Genomic DNA, 24735 nt, shown 5'->3' with positions numbered 1-24735 from the left:
TTACGACGCTAGGGGCATGCAAGCTCGATGTAAAAATTTACATTGTCGAGGCGGAAGGTGAATCTCTACAAGGAGTAGAGCTTGTGAGGAACGTCAGTAGTTAAGCGGGTTTACAGTGCAGACAGCACTGCAACCAGACAACATGCATCACTAGATTCCATACTAAGGGAATTTCCTGAGATATTCCAAGGCTTTGGCACCTTACCTTACACATATAAAATCCAACAAAAGGAGAACACAAAGCCTGTAATACACGCACCAAGACGTGTACCAGCTCCATTGAAAGACACATTGAAGGCTGAGCTAGAAATGATGAGAGCTTTAGGTGTAATTAAATGCATAGAACAACCTACAGACTGGTAAACTCTATGGTTCGTGTCAAAATAAGGGAAGAAACCACCAAAGACACAGTCTTACAAAAGGTGATGACATATCTCCATGAGGGATGGCCTAAAGGGTCCAGCTCAAGTTTTTATAATGTTAGGGCTGAGTTAAGTGAGGCAAATGGATTTTTGCTTTGCCAACAAAGAATTATAATTCTGCACTCATTAAGGTCGGTGATTCTTAGCAAAATCCACAAAGGGCACTTGGGAAGAAAAAAGTGCAAGAAAAGAGGTGAAGACAGAATCTATTGGCCTGGGCATCAACTAGGATACTACAGCAATAGTAAAAAACTGCACACAGTTCAGGAAGCTTCAGTTCAAATAGCGGAAAGAGTCCATTACTCCAGGTTTAGGGAGGAAACCGATCTTTCAAAAAGCAAGCAAGGGAGATTTGAAAATAAATACACAAAGAGATTTGACGATAATTCTGCAAGAAGACTCCAACCATGGCAGCCAGATGACACAGTCAGACGGGAAGATTCCAAAAGGAATGGATGGTCAAAGTATGTGAAGATGCTGCGGCAAGCAGGTCCAAATTCATATCTCATCATTACGGATGACAGCATCGCCTTAAGGAGAAACAGAAGAGCTCTGCTGAAAGTTCAGCAATCTTTTATAATGCAACCGCAAGAAGAAGTCGGTAGCAGGCCTCAGACAGCTGAAGGAGATACAGTGCAGCATTCAGAGCCTTAACAACAAGACAAAGACACAACAATACAAAAAGAACAACAAGCAACATCCACAACCACAAAGGAAGAGAAAGTAACTTCACAAATTCTCACCAACTTTTACAGATACACCATAGAAAGCATCCTATCTGGCTGCATCAGAGTCTGCTATGGCAACTACTCGACCCAAGACCACAAGAAACTTCAGAGTCGTGAATACAGCCCAGTCCATCATACAAAGCCGCCTCCCATCCATTGACTACATCTACATGTCCCGCCATCTGGGAAAAGCAGGCAGCATAATCAAAGACCCCTCCCACCCGGCTTACTCGCTCTTCCAAATTCTTCCGTCGGGCAGGAAATACAAAAGTCTGAGAACACACAGGAACAGATTCAAAAACAGCTTTTTCCCCGCTGTTACCAGACTCCTAAACGGCCCTCTTCTGGGTTGACCTGATTAATACTACACTTCTGTATGCTTCACCCGATGCCGGTGTCTATGTATTTACATTGTGCACCTTGTATTGCCCTATTATGCATTTTCTTTTCTCTTCATGTACTAAATGATCTGTTTGAGCTGCTCGCAGAAAAATACTTTTCACTGTACTTGGCACACGTGACAATAAACAAATCTAATCCAGTTCAGCAGCCACTCAGAAGATCAACAAGGCAAAGACGTAAACCTGAGAGACTGAATTTGTGATAGACTGTAAATAGTTAAATGCTCTAAAGATTTATGCATCTCATATTGCATTGTAAAAAATTGTGTCATGAATGTAAATAATTACATTTCCAAACCAAGGGGACGTGATGATATGCATAAGCAATTTTGGACATAATAATGTACATGACCTCCAACCAGCAGGTGGCAGAGTAAACCTACCATGTGACTCTGTGCCTCGATGAGTTGGGAGTAAGTCGTGTTGATGGAGAGACGTATTTTTCAGTAGCTCAAGAATAATTAGTTAGCGTTAACAGTTTGTAATATATTTATTCCAGTTATCTTTACCACGCATTCGTTTTATAATGTGGTAAACCACTGTTGCACCTATATTAGGTAATGTATGGTAGAATCTGTACTACAGGTAGGTCGGTAGTCCCTGCCTGCTGACTCTGCCCAGTAGGCGGAGTATAAATATGTGTGTCCTCCATGCTGCAACCATTTCGCCAGCTGCTATGGGAGGCCACACATCTTAGAGCAATAAAGCCTCAGTTGTATTCAACTCTCGTCTTTGCGCAATTGATCATTCGTCAATTTATTGCTCTAAGATTTTCAAAAGATGGACCTCCGTATCAAGCCGGATCACCTGCAGCTGGATCCGCAATCAAGCGACGCCAAAAGGGACTTTCAGCACTGGCTAGTTTGTTTCGAGGCGTACATCAACTCGGCGCCAAGCCCTGTTCCGGAGGCTCAGAAAATGCAGATCCTGTACTCAAGGTTGAGCTCCAAAGTCTTTCCACTGATCCAGGACGCGCCAAACTATGCCGAAGCCATGGCGCTTCTCAAAGAAAATTACGCTCAGAAGACGAACACGCTCTTCGCCAGGCACGTACTCGCCACTCGCTCTCAACTCCCTGGTGAGTCCATAGAAAACTTCTAGCGGGCCCTAATCCCACTCGTCCGGGACTGTGACTGTCAGGCCGTTACGGCCACTGAACATTCAAACCTCCTTATGCGGGATGCATTTGTTACGGGATTGGGTCGGACCTCATACGCCAGCGACTGTTAGAAGGGGCCACGCTCGACCTAGCAGAGCCAAAGAAACTAGCGCTCTCTATGACGGTCGCCTCACGCAACATTCAGTCCTGCACCCCAGCCGCGCGGCCCACCCCTCCTACGCATCGTGGACCCCACAGACGGCCGCCCCAGCGGAGGCCTTACCCAGCCAATATACCTGTGCCACACGCCAACCAGCGAACCCCGGGGGTCCCCGATGTTACTTTTGCAGCCAGCAGAAACACCCCCGCCAACGCTGCCCGGCCCACGCTGCCCTTTGTAAGGCTTGCGGTAAGAAGGGGCACTTCGCCGCGGTGTGCCAGGCCCGTGCTGTCGCCACTATCGCCCCCACCCCTCTCGTTTACAGACAATGGGCACCGCCATCTTCACCTCCTCGCCCACGGGCGGGCAGTGGGCGCTGCCATCTTCTCCCCCTCAGACCAAGCGCGGTCAGTGGGCGCCGCCATCTTCCCCTCCGCGCAACATGTGCGGCCCATGGGCGCAAGATCTTCAGGCGCCGCCATCTTGTCTCCCCCACGGCACATGGGCACCGCCAGAGTTCTTGGACCTGTGCCCCCCGGGCTCCCCATCATCCAACACCAGCGAGGACTGACCACGACTCGCCTCAGTGACCATCGACCAGTCTCGTCCGCACAACCTGGCCACCACATCAACCAGCGTGAAAATCAACGGACACGTGACCTCTTGCTTGCTGGACTCCGGGAGCACCGAAAGCTTTGCCCACCCAGATATGGTAAGGCGCTGCTCCCTCACGGTACACCCCGCCAACCAAAGGATCTCCCTGGCCTCTGGATCCCATTCTGTGGCAATCTGGGGGTACTGTACAGTCACACTCACGGTCCAGGGTCTAGAATTCAGCGGCTTCCACCTCTACGTCCTCCCTAACCTCTCGCTGCCCTATTACTCGGCCTGGATTTCCAGTGCAACCTCCAGAGCCTAACCCTGAAATTCGGCGGGCCCCTACCACCCCTCACTGTGTGTGGCCTCGCAACCCTAAAGGTCGATCCGCCCTCCCTCTTCGCAAATCTAACCCCGGATTGCAAACCCGTCACCACCAGGAGCAGGCGGTACAGCACCCAGGACAGGACCTTCATCAGGTCCGAGGTCCAGCGGCTGCTTCGGGAAGGCAGCATCGAGGCCAGCAACAGCCCCTGGAGAGCTCAAGTGGTAGTAGTTAAAACTGGGGAGAAACACAGAATGGTCGTGGACTACAGCCAGACCATCAATCGGTACACGCAGATCGGCGCGTACCCCCTCCCACGCATATCTGATATGGTCAATCAGATTGCGCAGTACCGGGTCTTCTCAACGGTAGACCTCAAATCCGCCTACCACCAGTTCCCCATTCGTAAATCGGACCATCCATACACTGCCTTCGAGGCAGACGGTCGCCTCTATCACTTCCTCAGGGTTCCTTTCGGCGTCACTAACCAAGTCTCGGTCTTCCAAAGGGAGATGGACCGAATGGTCGACCGGTGCAGTTTGCGGGCCACCTTTCAATACCAAGACAACTTCACCATCTGCGGCCATGATCAGCAGGACCACGCCGCCAACCTTGCCAAATTTCTCCACACTGCCACTCTCCTAAACCTCACCTACAACAAGGAGAAGTACGTGTTTAACACAAACCGCTTAGCCACCCTCGCCTATGTGGTCCTATGAATTCTGGGGCCCGATCCCGACCGCATGCGCCACCTCATGGAGCTCCCCCTCCCCCACTGCCCCAAGGCCCTCAAACGCTGCCTGGGGTACTTTTCATACTATGCCCAGTGGGTCCCAAACTATGCGGACAAGGCCCGCCCACTCATACAGTCCACCCATTTTCCCCTGACGGCCGAGGCACGAGAGGCCTTCGCCCGTATCAGAGCCGATATCGCCAAGGTTGCCCTTTCAAGTAGAGGGTGATGCAGATCACCCTCAATCAGGCAGGCAGACCCGTGGCATTCTTTTACCGCACCCATCATGCCTCAGAAATTCGGCACTCATCCATCAAAAAAGAGGCCCAAGCTATCGTTGAATCTGTGCGGAATTGGAGGCATTACCTGGCCGGCAGGAGATTCGCTCTCCTCACTGACCAACGGTCGGTAGCCTTCATGTTCAATAACACACAGCGGGGCAAGATCAAGAAAGATAAGATCTTGAGGTGGAGGATCGGACTCTCCATCTACAATTACGAGATTTTGTATCGCCCTGGCAAGCTCAACGAGCCCCCAAACGCCCCACCCCGAGGTACATGTGCCAGCGCACAAGTAGACCGACTCTGGGCCCTGCACGACAGCCTTTGTCACCCGGGAGTCACACTGTTGTACCATTTTATAAAGGCCCGCAATCTGCCATACTTCGTCGAGGAAGTACGGACAGGCACCAGGGACTGCTAGGTCTGTGCGGAGTGCAAGCCACACTTCTACCGGCCGGACCGTGCGCGCCTGGTGAAGGCCTCCAGCCCCTTTGAGCGCCTCAGCGTGGATTTCAAAGGGCCCCTCCCCTCCACCGACCGTAACACGTATTTTCTCAGTGTGGTCGATGAGTACTCCAGATTCCCCTTCGCCATCCCATGCCCTGATATGACGTCTGCCACCGTCATCAAAGCCCTCAACACAATCTTCGCTCTGTTTGGTTTCCCCGCCTACATCCACAGTGACAGGGGATCCTCATTCATGAGCGAAGAGCTGCGTCAGTTCCTGCTCAGCAGGGGTATCGCCTCCAGCGGACAACCAGTTATAACCCCCGGGAAAACGGGCAGGTAGAGAGGGAGAACCGGACGGTTTGGAGGGCCGTCCAACTGGCCCTACGGTCCAGGAACCTCACAGCCTCCCGCTGGCAGGAGGTCCTCCCTGATGTACTACACTCCATTCAGTCACTACTGTGCACCGCCACAAATAACACACCCCATGAGCGTCTTTTTGCCTTCCCCAGGAAATCCACATCCGGGGTGTCACTCACGACTTGGCTCGCAGCTCCAGGACCCGTCCTGCTCTGTAGGCACATCCGACTCCACAAGGACCCGTTGGTGGAGAGGGTGCAATTGTTCCATGCAAACTCCCAGTCCCTCAGGGACCTGGCACAAGCAGGTTCCACACACACACACACCCCTCTGCCCGGTGCCACCCTTCCCTGCCCCGGCGCTCCCAGCAGCAACCCCCCCAGGACCATCCGTCCTCCCCCTGCCCACGCCCGAGGATGAATAGGATTTTGGCACGCTCCCGGAGTCACCGAAGATCAGACCAGCACCGGCATCGCCGCCACCACTGCATCGCTCCCAGCGGCACATCAAGGCCCCGGACCTCCAATATTGTAAATGTATAATTCATTTGTTGTATGTAGTTCTCCACCACCCCCGCTGGACTGAATTTTAACAGGGGGTGAATGTGGTAAACCACTGTTGCACCTATATTAGGTGATGTATGGTAAGGCCCTGTACTACAGGTACATTAGAATTAGAACAGTACAGCACAGAACAGGCCCTTCGGCCCTCAATGTTGTGCCGAGCAATGATCACCCTACTCAAGCCCACGTATCCACCCTATACCAGTAACTCAACAACCCCCATTAACATTATTTTTTAGGACACTAAGGGCAATTTAGCATGGCCAATCCACCTAACCCGCACATCCTTGGACTGTGGGAGGAAACCGGAGCACCCGGAGGAAACCCACACACACACAGGGAGGACGTGCAGACTCCGCACAGACAGTGACCCAGCCGGGAATCGAACCTGGGACCCTGGAGCTGTGAAGCATTGATGCTAACCACCATGCTACCGTGCTGCCCAAAGGTACGTCGGTAGTCCCTGCCTGCTGGCTCCGCCCAGTAGGCGGAGTATAAATGTGCGTGTCCTCCATGCTGCAACCATTTCGCCAGCTGCTATGGGAGGCCACACATCTTAGAGCAATAAAGCCTCAGTTGCATTCAACTCTCGTCTTTGTGCAATTGATCGTGCATCATATAATAAATTATTTTAACTAGTCAAGAACTAGATGTTCTGTAGTGCATCATTCCTAACGGCCAATGCACAAGAACATGACAACTTCAGTCCCCTTATTATCAAACTATGACCCCTAGTTCTGGACACCCCCACCATCGAGAACATTTTTTCGGAATCTGAATCATGGGACTCTTTCTGATCTCATCGAAACATGTGGGATATTTAGTTAGAAACTGATTTACAATGTTGGGTCTGTCTCAGCTAACTTCAAAGAGTTAACCTATCGGTTGTCTGCCTGTTGCGAAAGTTTATTGAAATAAAAGGTCAAAAGGCGAGTTGAAAAAACAACCCAGTGAGGATATTTGCACTCTATGCCTGCAGGAAATGCATCATGTACCTTGCAGGAGGCGGGGTTGCAGTGTGATTGAGTATTCCAAACACAACTCAGCTCTGCACCAGACCTAACAAAGGCTGGTGACATCCAGGACAGCGGCAGCAGCAGCCTGAGCCTCCAACCCTTTCTGGAACTGACATTGCCACACTCGGCTGGGAACATGCTCCTGTTCAGACAGCTCACTCCGGTGTTTGTATTCCTGGCTGCAGCCTCACTCTCCTGCCACCCTGGGTCCCCAGCTCCATCAATGCAGCGCACGGGGATTGTCTGCAGACTTACCAAGGAAGCGGGTTTAGTATGTAAGTTCCTTCGGGGAAGAACAACAATGTTTAGCGTGGGCCATGTGATCGCACGTGTTCAGACATGGCAAGAAGTCTTTGATTGTTTTGTGGTGTTTGCTATCAGTGAGAAAGAGTTCAGCAAGTTACTGCGAATCTCAGTGACATTGCCTTGTTCTGAGTTTGACTCCAGTCTGCTCAAGAACACACAATTTCTACCAGTAGGTGTATAACGTAGGGGCATGTATTACTTCAGTCGTGTGCACAAACGACACATATCTTATGCTCGACCTGATGCGAGTTGATTAATTTTTTCCAATACACAACGTGCAGTTTGAAAACACCGGTTTTAAAATTGCTTTTAAATGAACAACATGAAATGAAAGTTGCCAGAGTTCATTTTGGGGTCGAGCTGACTGGTGGTGATTTAACCTGAGGGGCAGTCCATCAGGTGAGGGCGAAGGTTGAGAAGGCAGGGCCTTCATGAATAACCTCAGCTGGTATGGATATTGAACCAACGCTCTTGGCCTCGCTCTGCATCACAAACCAGACGTCCAGCCAACTGAGCATGGGAGGTTTTGCTGCAAGACCTTTCCCTTTTACTGTGCGGCCGCTTTTCTATGGTGTAGTAGTTATCACGTGCGATACACATCTCACACAAGAAAGGTCCTCGTCTCAAAACAGGACAGAAACATTTCACTTGTCATGATTTAGCTCACCTGGCTCTACAGCTGGTTTGTGATGCAAAGCAAAGCCAGTAGTATGGGTTCAATTCCTGTACTTGGCTGAGGTTATTCATGAAGGCTCTGCCATTACTTGTCATGTAATGTCACACAACTCACCAGCTGCCTGAGACAACCACTGTAAATTGAGCTGGTTGAGTTTGATGGCTTCTGGCATGTTGACAAGATGTCTTGGTTGGTGAGTGTATTACTTGAACTGGGAGAATGTTCAGTGCAATTTAATGAAGCTTTCAAACACCTTGTTTTCTAGTCAACCAAGAAACCAGTGATGTCATCCAGGTAACATTTCGTCATGCTTCATTTCCTAATATTGAAGGGAAACAATCCATTCTGTTTCTAGGCTCTGTTTCGTATATTTTTAAGAAGTAAGTGTCTTTAAACTCTTTATATGCCTTTGGCTAGATGCAAATTTTGATTAAGTGTTTCATGTTTTACCAAACCAAAGTCTCCTAGACCGTACACTGGCCTATTCCTGCTCCTGAACCGTATGTTCATACACACAAACTTCAACCACAATATATTGAAATTCATGCACTTCTACATTCAGACAAACAAAAGTGCAGAGTAACCCCTTTGGCTAATCCACGTCCAACCTTTTCTCCCCACAGATATTACTGAGTAGTTCCAGCATTTTCTGTTTAAATCACAATCTGTGCAAATTTGATCCACAAGACCTTCACCACCATCTGGTGACTCCTACTTTAAGGATAGCGAGCACTTTATTTTTCCGACTCACTCCTGAGGGCGAGTGAGAACCTGTGGAGTTGGAGAAATTACAGTGTTGTTTATAAATGATAAAGTCACCAGAGTCCCAGATGACACTTTCCCCCCCTTTGAGGGGGGGCGCTGACTGGTGGCAACTTAACCTGAGGATCACCCCAGCTCAGATGAAGTTTGAGAAGGCAGGGCCTTCACGAATAACTTCAGCTAGTGCAGGAATTGAACCCGCCCTGCTGGCTTTGCTCTGCATCACAAACCAGCTGTCTAGCCAGGTGAGCTAAATCAGCCCTCTCTTGCCTCAATAACTCTCCTTAAATATTCACCTCTCTTCTAAAAGTGTCAGTTGACTTCAACTCTTGGGATTTGAAATTCCTCCTCTTGCAGTTTGGATTTTCGCTATGTACTCCTTTGTGCTCACTGTAAAGAACAGCTGCCCAGCAACCATTAGTTTAAGCTGCTCCCCTTCAGAACAGAAATCCAGTGAATGTGTAAAGTGACTGGAACTACGAATGGGGATGTAGGCCAAAAGTAGTCTAGGATGCCTGCTGAACAGTCCTAACCTCTCCACTAGATAGAGAAATACTATGTTGTGAGATCATGCATAACAGGGCAAAATGAAAAATTATATTTTAGTTAGATGTGCCCTTGACGTTCAATGGCGTTGCCATCACTGAATCAACCATCAGCAAAATGCTGGGGCGTTATCATTGACCAGAATCTTAACTGGGCCAACCATATAAATACTATGGGTGCGGGTCGGTGGCCTTGTTGCGCTTGAGTGAGAGCACGCCGAAGCCGGTGAATAGCCGGAGGGCCAAAACCGAGAATGGCGCCGTGAGAAGGCGAAATCGGGTTCATGTCGTAGCGTGGCGAGAAACCAATGATCACCATTTACACCCTATTTCCTTACAATTTATGAGAGCCACCACATATCCAATGGCCTCTCGTGATCCAGCCGCCTCCCCAGCAAGTGGTCACGCTGCCACTGATTAGTACTCCATTTGAAAAACGTGAACCTGGCTGAAGGGTTGCTGCAGGGAGCCAAGGAGGAGAATCGCCATCTTCGCTCATTGGCTACGAGCCCTGGGGCACTGGGCTTGTTGCCCCAGCACTCGGAGGGTGGGGTGATGTGCCATTGGGGGGGATCGGAGCTGGCGATTGGGGTATTGGGGCTGGGTGTTGGGAGGGGGTGCTCCACTGTGGGGGCAACCATGGGCATCTCAGCCATGTCAACCCCTGAATCATGTGTACCCATTTGGGGGACAACCCTTGTCTCTGCCTGACTGCCCCATTGACCACCCATAACCCCCACTGACCATGGAGGCCTCTGGCCGTGCGGCTGAAGGCTATTGCGAAGAGGAAATTGGCAATCGTAGTTAAGTGAGCACTTTACCTGTCCCAAGTGGATTCCCATGGGTGGGCGGGCCATGCAGCATGTGGGAGTTATTGCTTAGCATCCTGGACACTGTGCCTGAACATTGCGGGAGGCAACACCACACATGCAGCAGCCAACCTCCGAACACCCAGGGGATTGGACACAGCTCCGGGAACATGTCCATGACAACATCCTTCCCGGAGAGTGTGTACGACAGCTACATCTTGGGGCCTCTTTGAGGACTACCCCAGGCTGGTTGGCTGGCTGTTAGGGGATAAGGGTATCCAATTCAAACCTGGCTAACGATGCCAGTACGGAGGCCTGATACAACAAGACAAATGTGGCCAACCGGGAGCAGTGCAACGGACTGCTGGAAAAACGGTTCCGATGCATCGACCACTCCAGTGGTGCACTGCAGTCCAGCCCACGAGGGTTGCCCGCTTTGAGGTGGTCTCCAATTTGCTTCTCTTTCAATGGACAGTTTTTTCATTCTTTCATGGGCTTCTCTGGCGAGACCAGCATTTGCTGTCCAATGTCTGCAACATGGTTACGACGCCCTCTGCAATGCTCCTCAGTGACTGAGCCATGCTCTGCAGCGCCTTGGAAATGCCCAACTGTGACTGGGACAAGCTCCGCATCACTTCGGCTATTTCCATCTGAGAGCGGAATATGTCCCACAACACCTCATTAAGGTCAGCCTGGTACTGGGTCACATCCCCCAGTGATTTGGACAGTCTACCGAGGTCCTCAACTGTGACCCTCACCCACTGGCCATGAAGTACTGTAGCACAGTGGTAGCACAGTTGCTTCACCGCTCCAGGATCCCAGGTTCGCTTCCCGGCTTGGGTCACTGTCTATGCGGAGTCTGCACGTTCTCCCCGTGTGTGCGTGGGTTTCCTCCAAGTGCACCGGTTTCCTCTCACAGTCCAAAGATGTGCAGGTTAGGTGGATTGGCCATGCTAAATTGCCCGTAGTGTCAATAAAAGTTAAGTGGGGTTACTGGGCTACGGGGATAGGGTGGAGGTGTGGGCTTGGGTCGGGTGCTCTTTCCAAGGGCCAGTGCAGACTCGATGGGCTGAATGGCCTCCTTAAGTACTGTAGATTCTATGATTCTATGACTGCATAACGCCTTGGACACCTTTGCTAAGGCTTCTGGCGTTGACTACCAGGGCTCCACACTGTAGTCGCCAATGTTGGCCTCAGTGCCATGCATGGCCGGTGCTATCTCCTGCGTTGGTAGCCTCTGGGACTCCTCCAATCAGCTATGGACCTGGTGGAGTGTCACTGATGTCTCCCTTTGAACCTCATAGCCACTCCCTATCGACTGCATCAGCTCCGGGTAAACCTGTTCCAGAGGCTCAGCATCTAACTGGGACCCGGCTGGGTCCTGGGATCCTGCAGACCACTGACTGCTGCCTCGCCTGCACGTCCCTGTCTCCACCTGATGTGCATCTGTAACTGTGTCGTGTTCACCAGATTGTGCCCCCAGAAGCCTGACCACTGCCGTTGCCCACCGAGGTACATGTCTCTGTGCTGGTGGAGGGTGGGGATGAAAGCTGTGATGCGTCGATGGGGGCATCCTTGGAGCTCTCCTCCGAGGTGTCCTCCTGGGATGTGGGGGGCAATCACCCCGGATGGGCTGGCACTGTTGGCTGGAGGTCCTGCAGGAGAATGGGCATGTGGTTAGGGGGAGGGATGGGTCAGTCTGTATGCCAATAACAACACATGTGTGACAGTTCATCTGGGTGGGGCCCGGTGTATCCTCACCACTGTGCCGTGTGCCGACATCTGTATTGGTGACCGCTCTGTCCTCGGCCACCCTCCAGGGCCCGTTCCTCGAAGGTGGTGAGAATTCTGATGTTCGGCACCCGTCACCAGCCTGGGCCTTCTCCTGACGGCAGCGGGACAACTTCTCCTGCGGGGACACAGAGAGGACATCGTTAGCCGAAGGCGTGGTTCAGTGCGGGATGGGGGGGGGGGGGGCGGAGGTTCTGGGGCGTGTGGTTGGTTAGGGAGGGGTGCTGGGATGTGGAGGGGAATAAGGTTTCAGGGAGGGGTTTGGGGAGGGGGGCATGGGTGGGGCAGGCGCGGCACGGTGCTGGGCAGGGGCGGTTCCAGGTGCAGTCTCATGGGGGGGGTGTGGGGCGGGTGTTGCAGTGCCAATTCACTCCTGCGGCTCGGTGTAGGTTGTTGACCTTCTGGACTGGGTGCTGGTCCTCCTAGTGATGCTGCCTGAGCTGTCGCCCGCTGTCACTTCCTCCCAGGAGGCACCTGCTGCCCTGTGGCTGTCCCTCCCGGGGTCCTTGGGGGAACAGGACATCCCTCCTGGCCTCGACTGCCTCTCGGAGCCTCCCCAGGTCTGCATTCCTCAATTGTGGTGCCGATCGTCTCGGCGACGTGGTTGCGGGCTGAGTGGGATTATTTGTGCAAGACCAGTTTATGTGCTGCTCTGCCTGGTTAGCCAGGGGCTGGCGAGCGCGGTCCGGCGAATTGGCTGGTGAGCCATCATTCGCAGTCTTGGCGAATCGGCTGGTGAGCCGTCATTTGCGGCGTGAAGCCCGTGAGGCCTCCTTAAGAAGACTGATTTACAATGTATTGCGGGGATGGTCATGCTGGGCCGAGCAGCGGGAAGCTTGCGGCAGTTCCTGCTCACTATCACACTTAGGAACATTTTGGAAGAACCGCGCCCTATCGCTAAAAGAGCAGGTCAGAGGCTGGGAATTCTGCAGTGAGTGGGTCACCTCCTGACTCTCCAAAGCCTGTCCACCATCTACAAGGCATAAGTCTGGAGTGTGATGGAATACTGTCTGATTCTCTTTTCTTTCATTTCGCTGTTAATTAAATCGGGCTGGTTTAGCTCAGTGGGCTAGGCAGCTGGTTTGTGATGCAGAACAAGGCAGCAGCGCGGGTTCAATTCCGAACAGGTGCCGGAATGTGGCGACAAGGGGCTTTTCACAGTAACTTCATACTTATGACAATAAAAGGTTATTATTATTATTATTATTATTATTGATCCATGGATGTTGTTGTAACCCACATGGGACCCATGGGGCTGGAACGATCAGGCTCTCCATGAGTCTTGTGGAATACGAGCTTCCCTGCTGAGGGGCGGAACCCCTTATCAGCAGGAGAGGAAATCAGAGTATTTAAAATCTGCCCAAGTGTGAGCCGGAACGGTAGTCCCATCCAGGACCTGTGTACACAGACTTTTTGTATCTCTGCAAATAAACCTTTTGTTCCCAACGCTTCCCATATGACTGCCTCTGTGAACTCAATAGATGTTAAATGAACATATACCTTTAAGTTGAGCAGAGGAGGTGAGGAACTCAGAAGTCACAAAGTAATACACTGCGCTGGGCAGCAAGGTGGCGCAGTGGATTAGCCCTGTTGCCTCACGACGCCGAGGTCCCAGGTTCGAATCCCGGCTCTGGGTCACTGTCTGTGTGGAGTTTGCACATTCTCCCCGTGTTTGCGTGGGTTTCACCCCCACAGCCCAAAGATGTGCAGAGTAGGTGGATTGGACACATTAAATTGCCCCTTAATTGGAAAAATGAATTGGGTATTCTAAATTTTAAAAAAAAATAATACACTGCGCTATTGGAGATTTAGCTTTCGAACAGCAGAACTCAGACTTTCTGGCACCCGGGAGATTAGAAGGACTCAGTTCGATTGGTTGGCTGGTGGCCAATTAATTGGTCAAAAGGCCGTATTCTGTCCAGTGCCAGGCGGTGAGTGGGTCCTACCCGAATGGGATGGTTTCCAGCGGATGAAGGAAAGGACATGCTGGAATCAACCTTCTGAAACAAAGACTCATCTTTTTTACTTATATCATTATTTTTACACCCCTCTTTCACCCTCTGTATTTGTTTGCCTGTCTTGTGTGTGTTTGTGTAGAGGGTAGGGGGCGAGTTAAATGTGGGGTTTGGGAATTAGATAATAGTTAACCAGTTGTTTTTGCTGCATATTTAATTATAGTTATTGTTATTAATAAAATTAAATGTGTTTAAATTTACAAACCTGGTGAGTGTAATGATTGGGCAACCAAGGGCCAAAGACTTTGGGTGTTTTGCTGAGAATTATTTGTTAATCTCAATTGTGTTGAGTCCGGGTCAAGTGGGGGTGGAATTGACCATGCACTAGCCCAAGGGGATTGTAACAATACTCACAACTTGGAGCACAAATGCTCCAACAACTTCAAGAGGCTTGTCACCATCCAAGACAAAGTGGTCTGTTTGATTGGTGCCTCACCCACCACCTTGAACATTCACTTCCTCCACCACCGATGCACCATAGCAGCAGTGTGTACCATGTACAAGATGCGCTGAAACATTTGCCAAGCTTCCTTCGATAGCACCTTCCAAACCCGCGACCTCTAGTACCGAGAAGGCAAGGGCAGCATATACATGGGAACACTATCGGTTGTACATTCCCCTCCCAAGCAACACACCATCCTGGCTTAGAAATATATCACCGTTCTTTCACTGTCACTGGGTCAAAATCCTGGAACTCCCTGCCTAACAGCTCTGTGGGTGTACCTATACCACAGGGACTGCCGCAGTTCAAGAATGCAGCTCATCACCAACTTCTCAAGGGAAATTAGAGGTGGACAGCAAATGCTGGTCTAGCCAGTGAAGCCCATGGAGGAATGAAGAAACTGTCCATTGAAAGCGAAGCAAAATACACCAGCAAATTAAAAAAAAATTACAGGTGCAGGAAGTGAAACGAATGAATCAACAATATTCTATTTAACATCGATTTGAAATTCTTTATTCTAGTTGCAATCCATTTTCAGACCCATTCATGTCCTCCAGACATTCCAAGTAAGAAGTCTGACAACACCAGGTTAAAGTCCAACAGGTTTGTTTCAAACACTAGCTTTCGGAGCACTGCTCCTTCCTCGGGTGAATGAAGAGGTATGTTTCAGAAACATATATATAGCCAAATTCAAAGATGCCAGACAATGCTTAGAATGCGAGCATTTGCAGGTAATTCAGTCTTTACAGATCCAGAGATGGGGTAACCCCAGGTTAAAGAGGTGTGAATTGTCTCTAGCCAGGACAGTTGGTAGGATTTCGCAAGCCCAGGACAGATGGTGGGGGATGAATGTAATGCGACATGAATCCCAGGTCCCGGTTGAGGCCGCACTCATGTGTGCAGAACTGTAAAGACTGAATTACCTGCAAATGCTTGCATTCTAAGCATCGTCTGGCATCTTTGACTTTGTCTATATATAAGTTTCTGGAACATACCTCTTCATTCACCTGAGGAAGTAGCAGTGCTCCGAAAGCTAGTGTTTGAAACAAAAATGTTGGACTTTAACCTGGTGTTGTAAGACTTCTTACTGTGCTCACCCCAGTCCAACGCCAGCATCTCCACATCGGACATTCCAAAGCACCATAGAACAGATATATTTGTTTTGTAAGCTAATTTGTGGACAGCAAGGTTCAACAAACAGTATTGAGATGAATGACCAATTCATCAAATTTTTGGTGGATAAACCGAGGTTGACCCATCTGAATAATACAGTTGGTTTTCTAAACACTTTAATCTGCGCCAAGCTTTGACTGTACTGGAGTGATCATCGTTGACGATTCCACACAAGACTGAAGGATAAATTGTGCATGGATGCAAATTTCTAAAGTTAAAGTAAGTCTGTTCTCTTGAAAGGCCACAGGAGCTTGTATATAAATCAGTTAAATCAGAAAGACAAGCAGTTTACAAAATAATATTTCTCTGTCCTTTTTGAGTTTGCAGATTGACAATATGTCTGTGGAAAAGAGCGATGTCAACTTCAGTGATGAAAAAGGAATCCTAATTGCTATCAAAAATGTAGCTGCGAACTTCAGGGGAACCATGAACTATGCATACTCTAGCTGGCTGCAAGTATTCAATTTTAACTAAGCAATGTGTTTGGATTTAGACAGAAATAAATGTACAGTTTGTGGGTATTGTTGATGTGAATAATTTCCTGTCTGCCCCTCCCCTGACCTCTACCCCACCGTCAGTGGCAAGGTCCAGACGTGTGTAGATGAGTCATTCTGTATTCACTAACTCACTTTAATCATCAGCCATAGAACAAAATGAGAGAGGTTCAGCTTGCGAGCTGTTCAAGAACAAATCTTTCCTCTTGGTCAGGGATAGGCAATAAATGCTGGCCAAGTCAATGGTGCCCACATCCCATAAATGAATTTTTAAAATGGTAGTCAAGGCCACGGGAAAGGAGTAAATGTGCAGAAGAAAATGTTCAAAAATAGCATGAAATGATTGAGTTGAAGTTCTTGCTGGGAGAGGTAGGAGAAAAGAATTGTATGTCTGCCATTTTCCTGACTTGCTCCGAGAAAGTTGAGGTGGAGGAGGGTGAAGATGGGCTTCCCAGCTGAAGACAAATTGAAGCCTTTAAGTGTTCAATCAACGGCCACAATGTGTCCCACGAAGGGCCTCTGGAATCTGAGACTGTCCCCTCACTGAAAGACCCCTCTACAGCCCTCCACAATGAGCCCCCCCCCTCCACCCGCCCACAACTCTCTTGCCTGACTGGCACGTGAGCCACACAAATTCACCTTAATTCCAGGGCCTTTTTCTGCTGTTTGAAACTGCTTGCAGTACCAGCAGTGGTCATTATCCCTGATGGAGCTGCCGGGACTAGTCGCCAGCCATCTGATTCGCCAGCAGCTCTTGGAAGCGGGGTCTCCATCTTTAAAAAGATGGAAGCCCTGACGTCTGTCAGTTAACTGCCTGACAGCCAATAAATCACATCAAGAATGGCTGCGGCGATGTTGTCCTTGGCTTTCCTGTTGACGGCCAATGTGTGAAACATAATCCAATGTTTTTATATTGTGTGTGCATGGATTAATGAGAGATTTGTTAAGCACTTGAACCTGAGGAGACATCTTTCTGAAAGGCTGGGTAAACACAAAGAGAAAACTCCCAATTGAATATACAGTAGAAAATAACCACACTTTTAGCTTGCATTATATCCGATGTATGTAGTGTAATAAATATCCTGCTGGATTCAGAAATTCTGGTAGATTCAGAATTGTGTGAATAGATAGGTGGTAAGATGTTAATTAATGACAACTAGTATGTTAACTGTGAATTCGCTGTCTTAGGTCTGCCAGTAGGTGGTCTTGTGGCGCAGTGGGTAGTGTCCCTGCCTCTAAACCAGAAGCTCCGGGCCTGGGTCCTGCCCCACAACATGATGGTCAAGGAAGGTGCATTTATAATGTGGCCAAACAGGATGTGTGTTGACCTCCAAACCCTTCCAAACATGCCAATGGTTGGTACTAGTTGTCATTGATACTTTAACATCTTACCACACATCTGTTCACACAATTCTGAATCTACCAGAACTTCTGAATCCACCAGGATATTTATTACACTACATACAGGGGCGGGCATGTTGGCACAGTGGTTAGCATCGCTGCCTCATTGCTCCAGGGTCCCAGGTTTTGGGTGACTGTCTGTGTGGAGTTTGCACGTTCTCCCTGTGTCTGCGTGGGTTTCCTCCGGGTGCTCCGGTTTCCTCCCACAGTCCATAGATGTGCAGGTTAATTGGACTGGCCATGCTAAATTGCCCCTTAGTGTCCAAAAGGTAGGGTTGGGTTACTATGTTATGAGGATAGGGTGGAGGCATGGGCTTAAGTAGGATGCGCTTTCCAAGGGTCGGTGCAGACTTGATGGGCCGATTGACCTCCTTCTGCACTGTAAATTCTATGATTCTATGACTCCTGGTCAGCTAGGCTCGATGTAGAGTGGTGCCCTCTCAAGCTATAAGGCCCTGGTGATAGGCTAGCGATCTATTCCAGGAGTAACGAGCTATGGAAACACACAAAAGTCTGCTGTGCACCACTGGGTGAGGGAAGAGAATTGGAGGATTGTTAATATTAATCTTTGAAGATGATAAAGACTGTAAATTATTAAATTCATGGGGAGATGGTGGTAATGTCAATAAACTAGTATTCCAGGGGCCCAGGCTAATGCTCTTGGGATGTTGTTCAAATCCTACCATGGCAGCTGGTGGAATTTAAAGTCAATTAATAAATCGGAATATAAAGCACTAGTGTCAGTAATAGTGACTGTGGTAACTATGACCGATCGTTGTAAAAACCCATCTGGTTCACTAATCTCCTTTTCGGGAGGAAAACAGGCCGTCCTTACCTGCTCTGGCCTACATGGAACTCCAGACGCACAGCAATGTGGTCAATTCTTAACCGCCCTCTGAGATGGCCTAGCAAACCACTCAGTTCAAAGCAACAAATGTTGGTTTTGTCATTGACACCGAGATCTCATGAAAGAATTTTTCAAAATAGTTGTTTAGAGCAGATATTACACCATCCAATCCCTTCATAAATGTCAGACAATTATAAAGAATTCTGGTTCATGTAAATTCCTGGTTATAGATCATGTGTCATTTCACTTGATGTTAATATTGGAGATTCTGCTATGGACTGGTTACCAAGCACAGTAAAATAAAGATGTTGAATTAGTACATAATTAAAATAATAAATGTTGTCATTAACCTTGCTGCAGGCTCAGCAGCAAAGCTTCAGTGCCAATCCAAAAGTATGATTTGACTCTTAGAATCCCTACAATATAGAAGGAAGCCATTTGGCCCATCAAGTCTGCACTAACCCCTCTGAAAGAGCATCCTACCCAGGACCACTCCCCCACCTTATCCCCGTAACCCCACCTAACCTGGCATCTTTGGAATGCGGGAGGAAACCACCCGGAGGAAACCCACCCAGACATGGGGAGAATGTGCAAACTCCACACCATCTGTCACCCAAGGCTGGAATTGAACCCGGGTCCCTGGCACTGTGAGGCAGCAGTGCCAATGACTGTGCCACCGTGCCGTCCATTAGCTCCCATTGTATGAAACTTAGGGAAAGGGAGCTTATTAAAGCTGCTACTATTCCTCCGTGTTTTTAATGGTGTTCTTATTGTAAACATTTAACAATGGCAATACCAGGTTGTGCCCGCCTTTCAGGTGTACAACAGGCACAGTGATGATCAGCAATGGATAGCTCGTACCTAATATGCACAAGCATTCAGACCACTGCTACTTCTATCACAGCTGTTGTTCAGGTGGTCACTAAAGTAGGTATTTGGCCCCTAACTTGCATAATGCCTATTTTAAGTCTCTTTTGGCGAACACTGAGCTCATCGCCAGGTCATAGAATCATGGAATCCCAACAGTGCAGAAGGAGGCCATTTGGCCCAATGAGTCTTTACCAACCCTAGGAAAGATCACTTTACCTAGGCGTACTCCCCCGTAACCTCAACTAAACTTTGGACACTAAGGGCAATTTAGCATTGCCAATCCACCTAACCTGCACATCATTAGACTGTGGGAGGAAAGCGGAGCATCCGAAGGAAACCCTCACAGACATGGGGAGAAAGTGCAAACTCCACACAGACCATCACCCAAATGGTAAATCAAACACGCAGCATGGCGCAGTGAGGCAACAGTGCTAACCATTGTGCTCCCGTATGGACTTTAAATGTAGACTGTAATCAATCTCTACCCTTCAATCTTTAAACACATGTCATTAGTAAGTACTCTTTAATTTATTATTCTTAATTGCAATGAGCAATTTTTTATTGATTCGAGCTTGTTAATATTGAGAAGGAGATTGAGGAGAGAAGCTGAGGTAAAATGAGAGAGTAATAATTAGACAATACAAAGTTTGGCTTTTAAAAGCTTGTAGGTTCAGAAGGTTGGAGGAGATAACTTTCACAACTTTGAGGAAATGTTGATGAGATTAATTTGGACATGCCTGAATGTTAAATGTTCTGGCAAGCTGCGTTTAGGGGTGAGTTTTGCAGTTTGCGCAGTGGGTTTACATTCATCAGGGAAGTGATTATGTGCATGTGACTTTACTGGGCATTGATTGGATATTGCTCAGCCTCCTTCAATTATTTTTTTTTCTTAGGCTAAATCTAAATCACTCGCTGGATTTTGAGATTGAATCCCAGACTGATCTTAATCTTGCTCTAACTTTAGGTGAGTGTGATGAATAAGATTCTAAGAAATAGCAGACCTAACTCACTCTGTTATACAATTCATTGAAATTGTCAGTTCTTTTAAACTTTGCTATGAGTGGATCCTGATTTCTATTCAACCCCTTTTCTATATTGATGTACAATTTCAACTTTTTCTTGAAGGGAAAGCACTTTTTACTGCTTCTCATTGTTCTCCTTGTACCCTCTTTTCCATGGGCTCCAAAATACCTCACCCGTTTCAATATACTCCCATTATGTTAGTGGTAATGTCACTGGACTAATAATCCAGGGGCCCAGATTTAGGTTCTGTGGTCATGGGTTCAAATCCCATCATGGCAGCTGGTGGAATTTCAATTCAAGTAATAGTCTTGAATTAAAAAGTTAGTCTCAATAATGAACCATTGTTGATTGTAGGAAAAACCCATCTAGTTCACTAATATTGTTCAGGGAAGGAAATCTGCGATCCTCACCTGATCGGGCCTATGTATGACTCCATACGAACAACAATATGGTTGACTTTTAATTGACCCCTGAAATGGTGTGGCAAACCACTCAATTCAAGGGCAATTAAGGATGGGGCAACAAATAGTGGCCTTGCCAGCAATGGCCAAATTTCATGAAAGAATAAGTTTTTAAAAATTAGACAAGGCTTTGGTGTAACATTCAAACTTATGAGAGACAGAGCCTAGGCCTAGCCATCACAAGGCCTGAGGCATTAGAGTGAATGAGGTGGGAATAGGGACAATGGGGCACATTTTTGCATGGGTGGATGTGGGTGTTCTGAGGAATGTGGGGTGGGGGGGATTTGGGCACTGAGAAGCAAGCACGGGATATGAGGATGGAAATTGAAGGCCTGATTGAAGAAGCAAGTTCTTAGGAAGCGTTTGATGTTAGGTGAGATGAATAAAGGTAGAGGTAGAATTTGAGATCAAAGGCTGAATGATTAACCTGTGGTGCTGGGAGGGAGAGGATAGGGTGAAGTCTGTAATGTAGAAGTATGACAACAAAGCTTGTATATGTCATAATATACACACAAGTATATGATGGTACACAGACAGGCATTGATTGACACACAGAATGAACACAGAACAAGGCAGCCAATCACTGGACAGGACACAGCCATTATAAAGCCAGAGGGCACTAGTTTTCCCGCTCTCTTGGGATCCAGCCTCTGAGACAGTCAGAGCCTGTGAGCAACAACTAGAACATCCACCATGTGGTAGTAAGATAGTCTGGTCAGGTTAGCCTCAGGTCTCCAGTCAACTCAGCATAGCGTCAACCCACAGTTAAAGTATGTTTAATAGTTAAGAGTTCAATAAAATAGAGTTGCATTTATTCAAGTGTTGGAAGCCTGTCTCTCTCACTGCTATGGTAAACACAGTCCTCGCAGACCCAGCATACCCAACACATCAGTATACAGAGGTGCATGGTGGGAGCGGGGTGTGAGGGGTTTGGAAATGGGCTGGGGGAGGTAAAGTGTTGGCAGTCAGCAGGATCCTGGGTACTTTAGTTTTGAAATAGATAAAGTTTGTGATGAGTGGAAATGAGAAAACGATGTCAAAGAGTATGAAAGGAGCTAACATAAGCTATTTGGATTGGATTTTATTTATTGTCACGTGTACCGAGGTACAGTGAAAAGTATTTTTCTGCGAGTAGCTCAACAGATCATTAAGTACATGAAAATAAAATAAAAGAAAGGAAAATACATAATAGGGCAACACAAGGTACACAATGTAACTACATAAACACTGGCATCGGGTCAAACACACAGGGTGTAGTGTCAATGAGGCCAGTCCATAAGAGGGCTGTTTAGGAGTTTGATAAAAGTGGGGAAGAAGCTGTTTTTGAGTCTGTTTGTGCGTGTTCTCAGATTTTTGTACCTCCTGCCTGATGGAAGAAGTTGGAGGAGTGAGTAAGCCGGGTGGGAGGGGTCTTTGGTTATGCTGCCCGCTTTCCCCAGGCAGCGGGAGGTATAGATGGAGTCAATAGATAGGAGGCAGGTTCGTGTGATGGACTGGGCTGTGTTCATGACTCTCCGAAGTTTCTTGCGGTCCTGGGCCGAGTAGTTGCCATACCAGGCTGTGATGCAGTCAGATAGGATGCTTTCTATGGTGCATCTGTAAAAGTTGGTAAGTGTTAATGTGGACATGCCGAATTTCCTTAGTTTCCTGAGGAAGTATAGGTGGTGTTGTGCTTTCTTGGTGGTAGCATTGACGTGGATGGACCAGGACAGATTTTGGGAGATGTGTACCCCTAGGAATTTGAAACTGCTAACATCTTCACCTCGGCCCCGTTGATAGACAGGGGTGTGTACAGTACTTTGAATCCTGAAGTCAATGACCAGCTCTTTAGTTTTGCTGCCATTGAGGGAGAGATTGTTGTCGCTGCACCACTCCATTAGGTTCTCAATCTCCCTCCTGTATTCTGACTCGTCGACATTCGAGATCCGTCCCACTATGGTTGTATTTGAAAGATACAACTGCAACAGGTCCTTTTAACCACGAGAGGAAGAATTGTCAGAGGTCAAATAGTGAGAACATAAGAACTAGGAGCAGGATTAGGCAATTCAGCTCTTGAGCCTGCTCTGCCATTCAATATGATCATGGCTGATCTCATCTTGGCCTTAACTCCACATTCCTACCATTTCTCCATAACCCTTCAGCTCATTACTAATTAAAATTCTGTCTATCTCCTCCTTAAATGTACTCAATGTCCTGGCATCCATCCCACTCTGGGGTAGTAAATTATTTAAGGGCCCTTCCTGTTAATTCCCTGAGTTCCTATTTCTTTTATTTTGCTTTATCGTCTTTGGTCCATGGATTGTTAACGGGTACATACCTTGAAGTCGAGCAGAGGAAGTAAGGAACCCAAAGTGTCAACATAATACACTGTGTTGTAAAGTTTTGTACTTTGGGCAGAAGGACCCACGCGTTATGACAATCTCTCTTCATAAGACAGACCCCTCATCTCTAGAGCCCATCTAGTGAACCTCCTCTGAACTGCCTCTAATGCAACTACATCTTTCCTCAAATAAGGGGACTACAACTGAAGACATTACTCCAGGTGTGGTCTCACCAATGCCTTGTATAGTTAACACCTCCCTACTTTTATACTCTATCCCTTTAGTTATAAAAGCCAAAATTCCATTTGCCTTCCTTATTACCTGCTGCACCTACATACTAGTTTTCTGAGACTCATGCACGAGGACACTCTGATCCTTCTGAAGTTTCTCTCCAATAGTTGCCTTTCTGTTTTTCGGACCAAAATGGACAACCTCACACTTATCCACGTTAAACTCCATCTGCCCAATTTTGGCCTACTCACCTAACTATTTGTGGGTCAGGGTGGAACTACTTCATGCAGAAAATGTGCACATTTTGTCCATCCTGATGATGATTTTGTCTTGCTGAGAATCTTTATCCCCTGGTTGGTCATGAGTCATGTAAATGAGAAAAGTTGGTAGATTGTTTGCACACAAACAGTGTGATGGTGAATAACCAGGAGACATCTTTGTGTATGTGGTCAGCACAGAATGTTTGAAACTTTATCAAGAAAATGTTTAATAATCCAACTGTTTGAAATAAAATGGCGCGAGGTCCTTTTTTTGGACATTTTGTCAAGTACCACATCAGTCTGGATCGATAGCCAATAAAATGACTAACTGTATTCCGGGGAGATCCTGTGTAATTCTTAACATGAAATCGTTCACAAACCTTTGATTTCTTCCAGCTTGTGACAATGGCCGAATTGTGGTAACTGTCTCTGATTGCCTGCTGAACTTTGACAAGTTAATGCTGCAAATACAAAGTCACAACCAGTAAGTCCAAGTTTCTCTTCCAATGGAAAAATCTGTGGTTATTAGATAATTTAACAAAACTACATAGAATCCAAAGAATTGTCTCACATAAGTCACTCTTAGCATCTGCTACATTCAGTACCCTACATGATGAGGGTGTTGCTCTGTTTACTTGCTATAAATATGGCGGTTAATAAGATCGCCTTTCTTAATCCTAATTATGAGAATACTATTAGAGTCGTCAGGGATCTCTCGATACCGCCACAAGGTTCAACTCGAATACCGATCAAAGAGCCAATACACCAGTTAGTTAGTTCAAAGTCAATGGTACTTTATTTACACACAGTAAGATCTACTCATGCACAATAATACTACAGGCTAAACTATCTCTATCACTAACACCTATACCTAACTTCGGGTGCCCACTCAGTCAGAGGAACAATGGCCGTTGTTCGGATCTGAGGCTGTTGGGCTCAAAGAGGTAATAGGATTACAGCTAAGGTCGTCCGTCTGGTAGCGAGTGTTGACCGTGAACTTACTTGTTTCAGGTGGTGCAGGTGGAGGGGTCTCTCCGCTTGAGAGCCGAATCCAAGAGGCTGAACCTTTGGCGGGGGTTCCTTCTTGTACTTGGAGGGGCTTTGTGCGCTTTTAGGCGGGCCTTAAACTTGGTCCCAATTAATTGGGCAGCTTCTTGATCATTGTCATCGATCTAA

At 47.8% G+C, this 24735-nt stretch overlaps 1 protein-coding gene across 1 annotated transcript in view; it reads left to right on the top strand.

Annotated features, from left to right (window-relative positions):
* Nucleotides 1-7163: 7163 nt before the first annotated feature.
* LOC119971396 (cholesteryl ester transfer protein, plasma) overlaps nt 7164-24735 on the top strand; it is a 58933-nt gene continuing 41361 nt past the window's right edge. Inside the window, exons 1-5 of the mRNA XM_038806871.1 lie at nt 7164-7407; nt 8380-8494; nt 15972-16103; nt 20157-20227; nt 23956-24043. Of these exons, the coding sequence (XP_038662799.1) occupies nt 7269-7407; nt 8380-8494; nt 15972-16103; nt 20157-20227; nt 23956-24043 (545 nt within the window). The 5' untranslated portion in view covers nt 7164-7268. The remainder of the gene's footprint in view (nt 7408-8379; nt 8495-15971; nt 16104-20156; nt 20228-23955; nt 24044-24735) is intronic.

This window comes from Scyliorhinus canicula, chromosome 9 (genome assembly GCF_902713615.1).
Source record: "Scyliorhinus canicula chromosome 9, sScyCan1.1, whole genome shotgun sequence".
NCBI classification, from domain to species: Eukaryota; Metazoa; Chordata; class Chondrichthyes; order Carcharhiniformes; family Scyliorhinidae; genus Scyliorhinus; species Scyliorhinus canicula.
The sequence above is the reverse complement of the archived record's forward strand: the minus strand, read 5'-3'. Positions and strand labels throughout refer to the sequence as shown.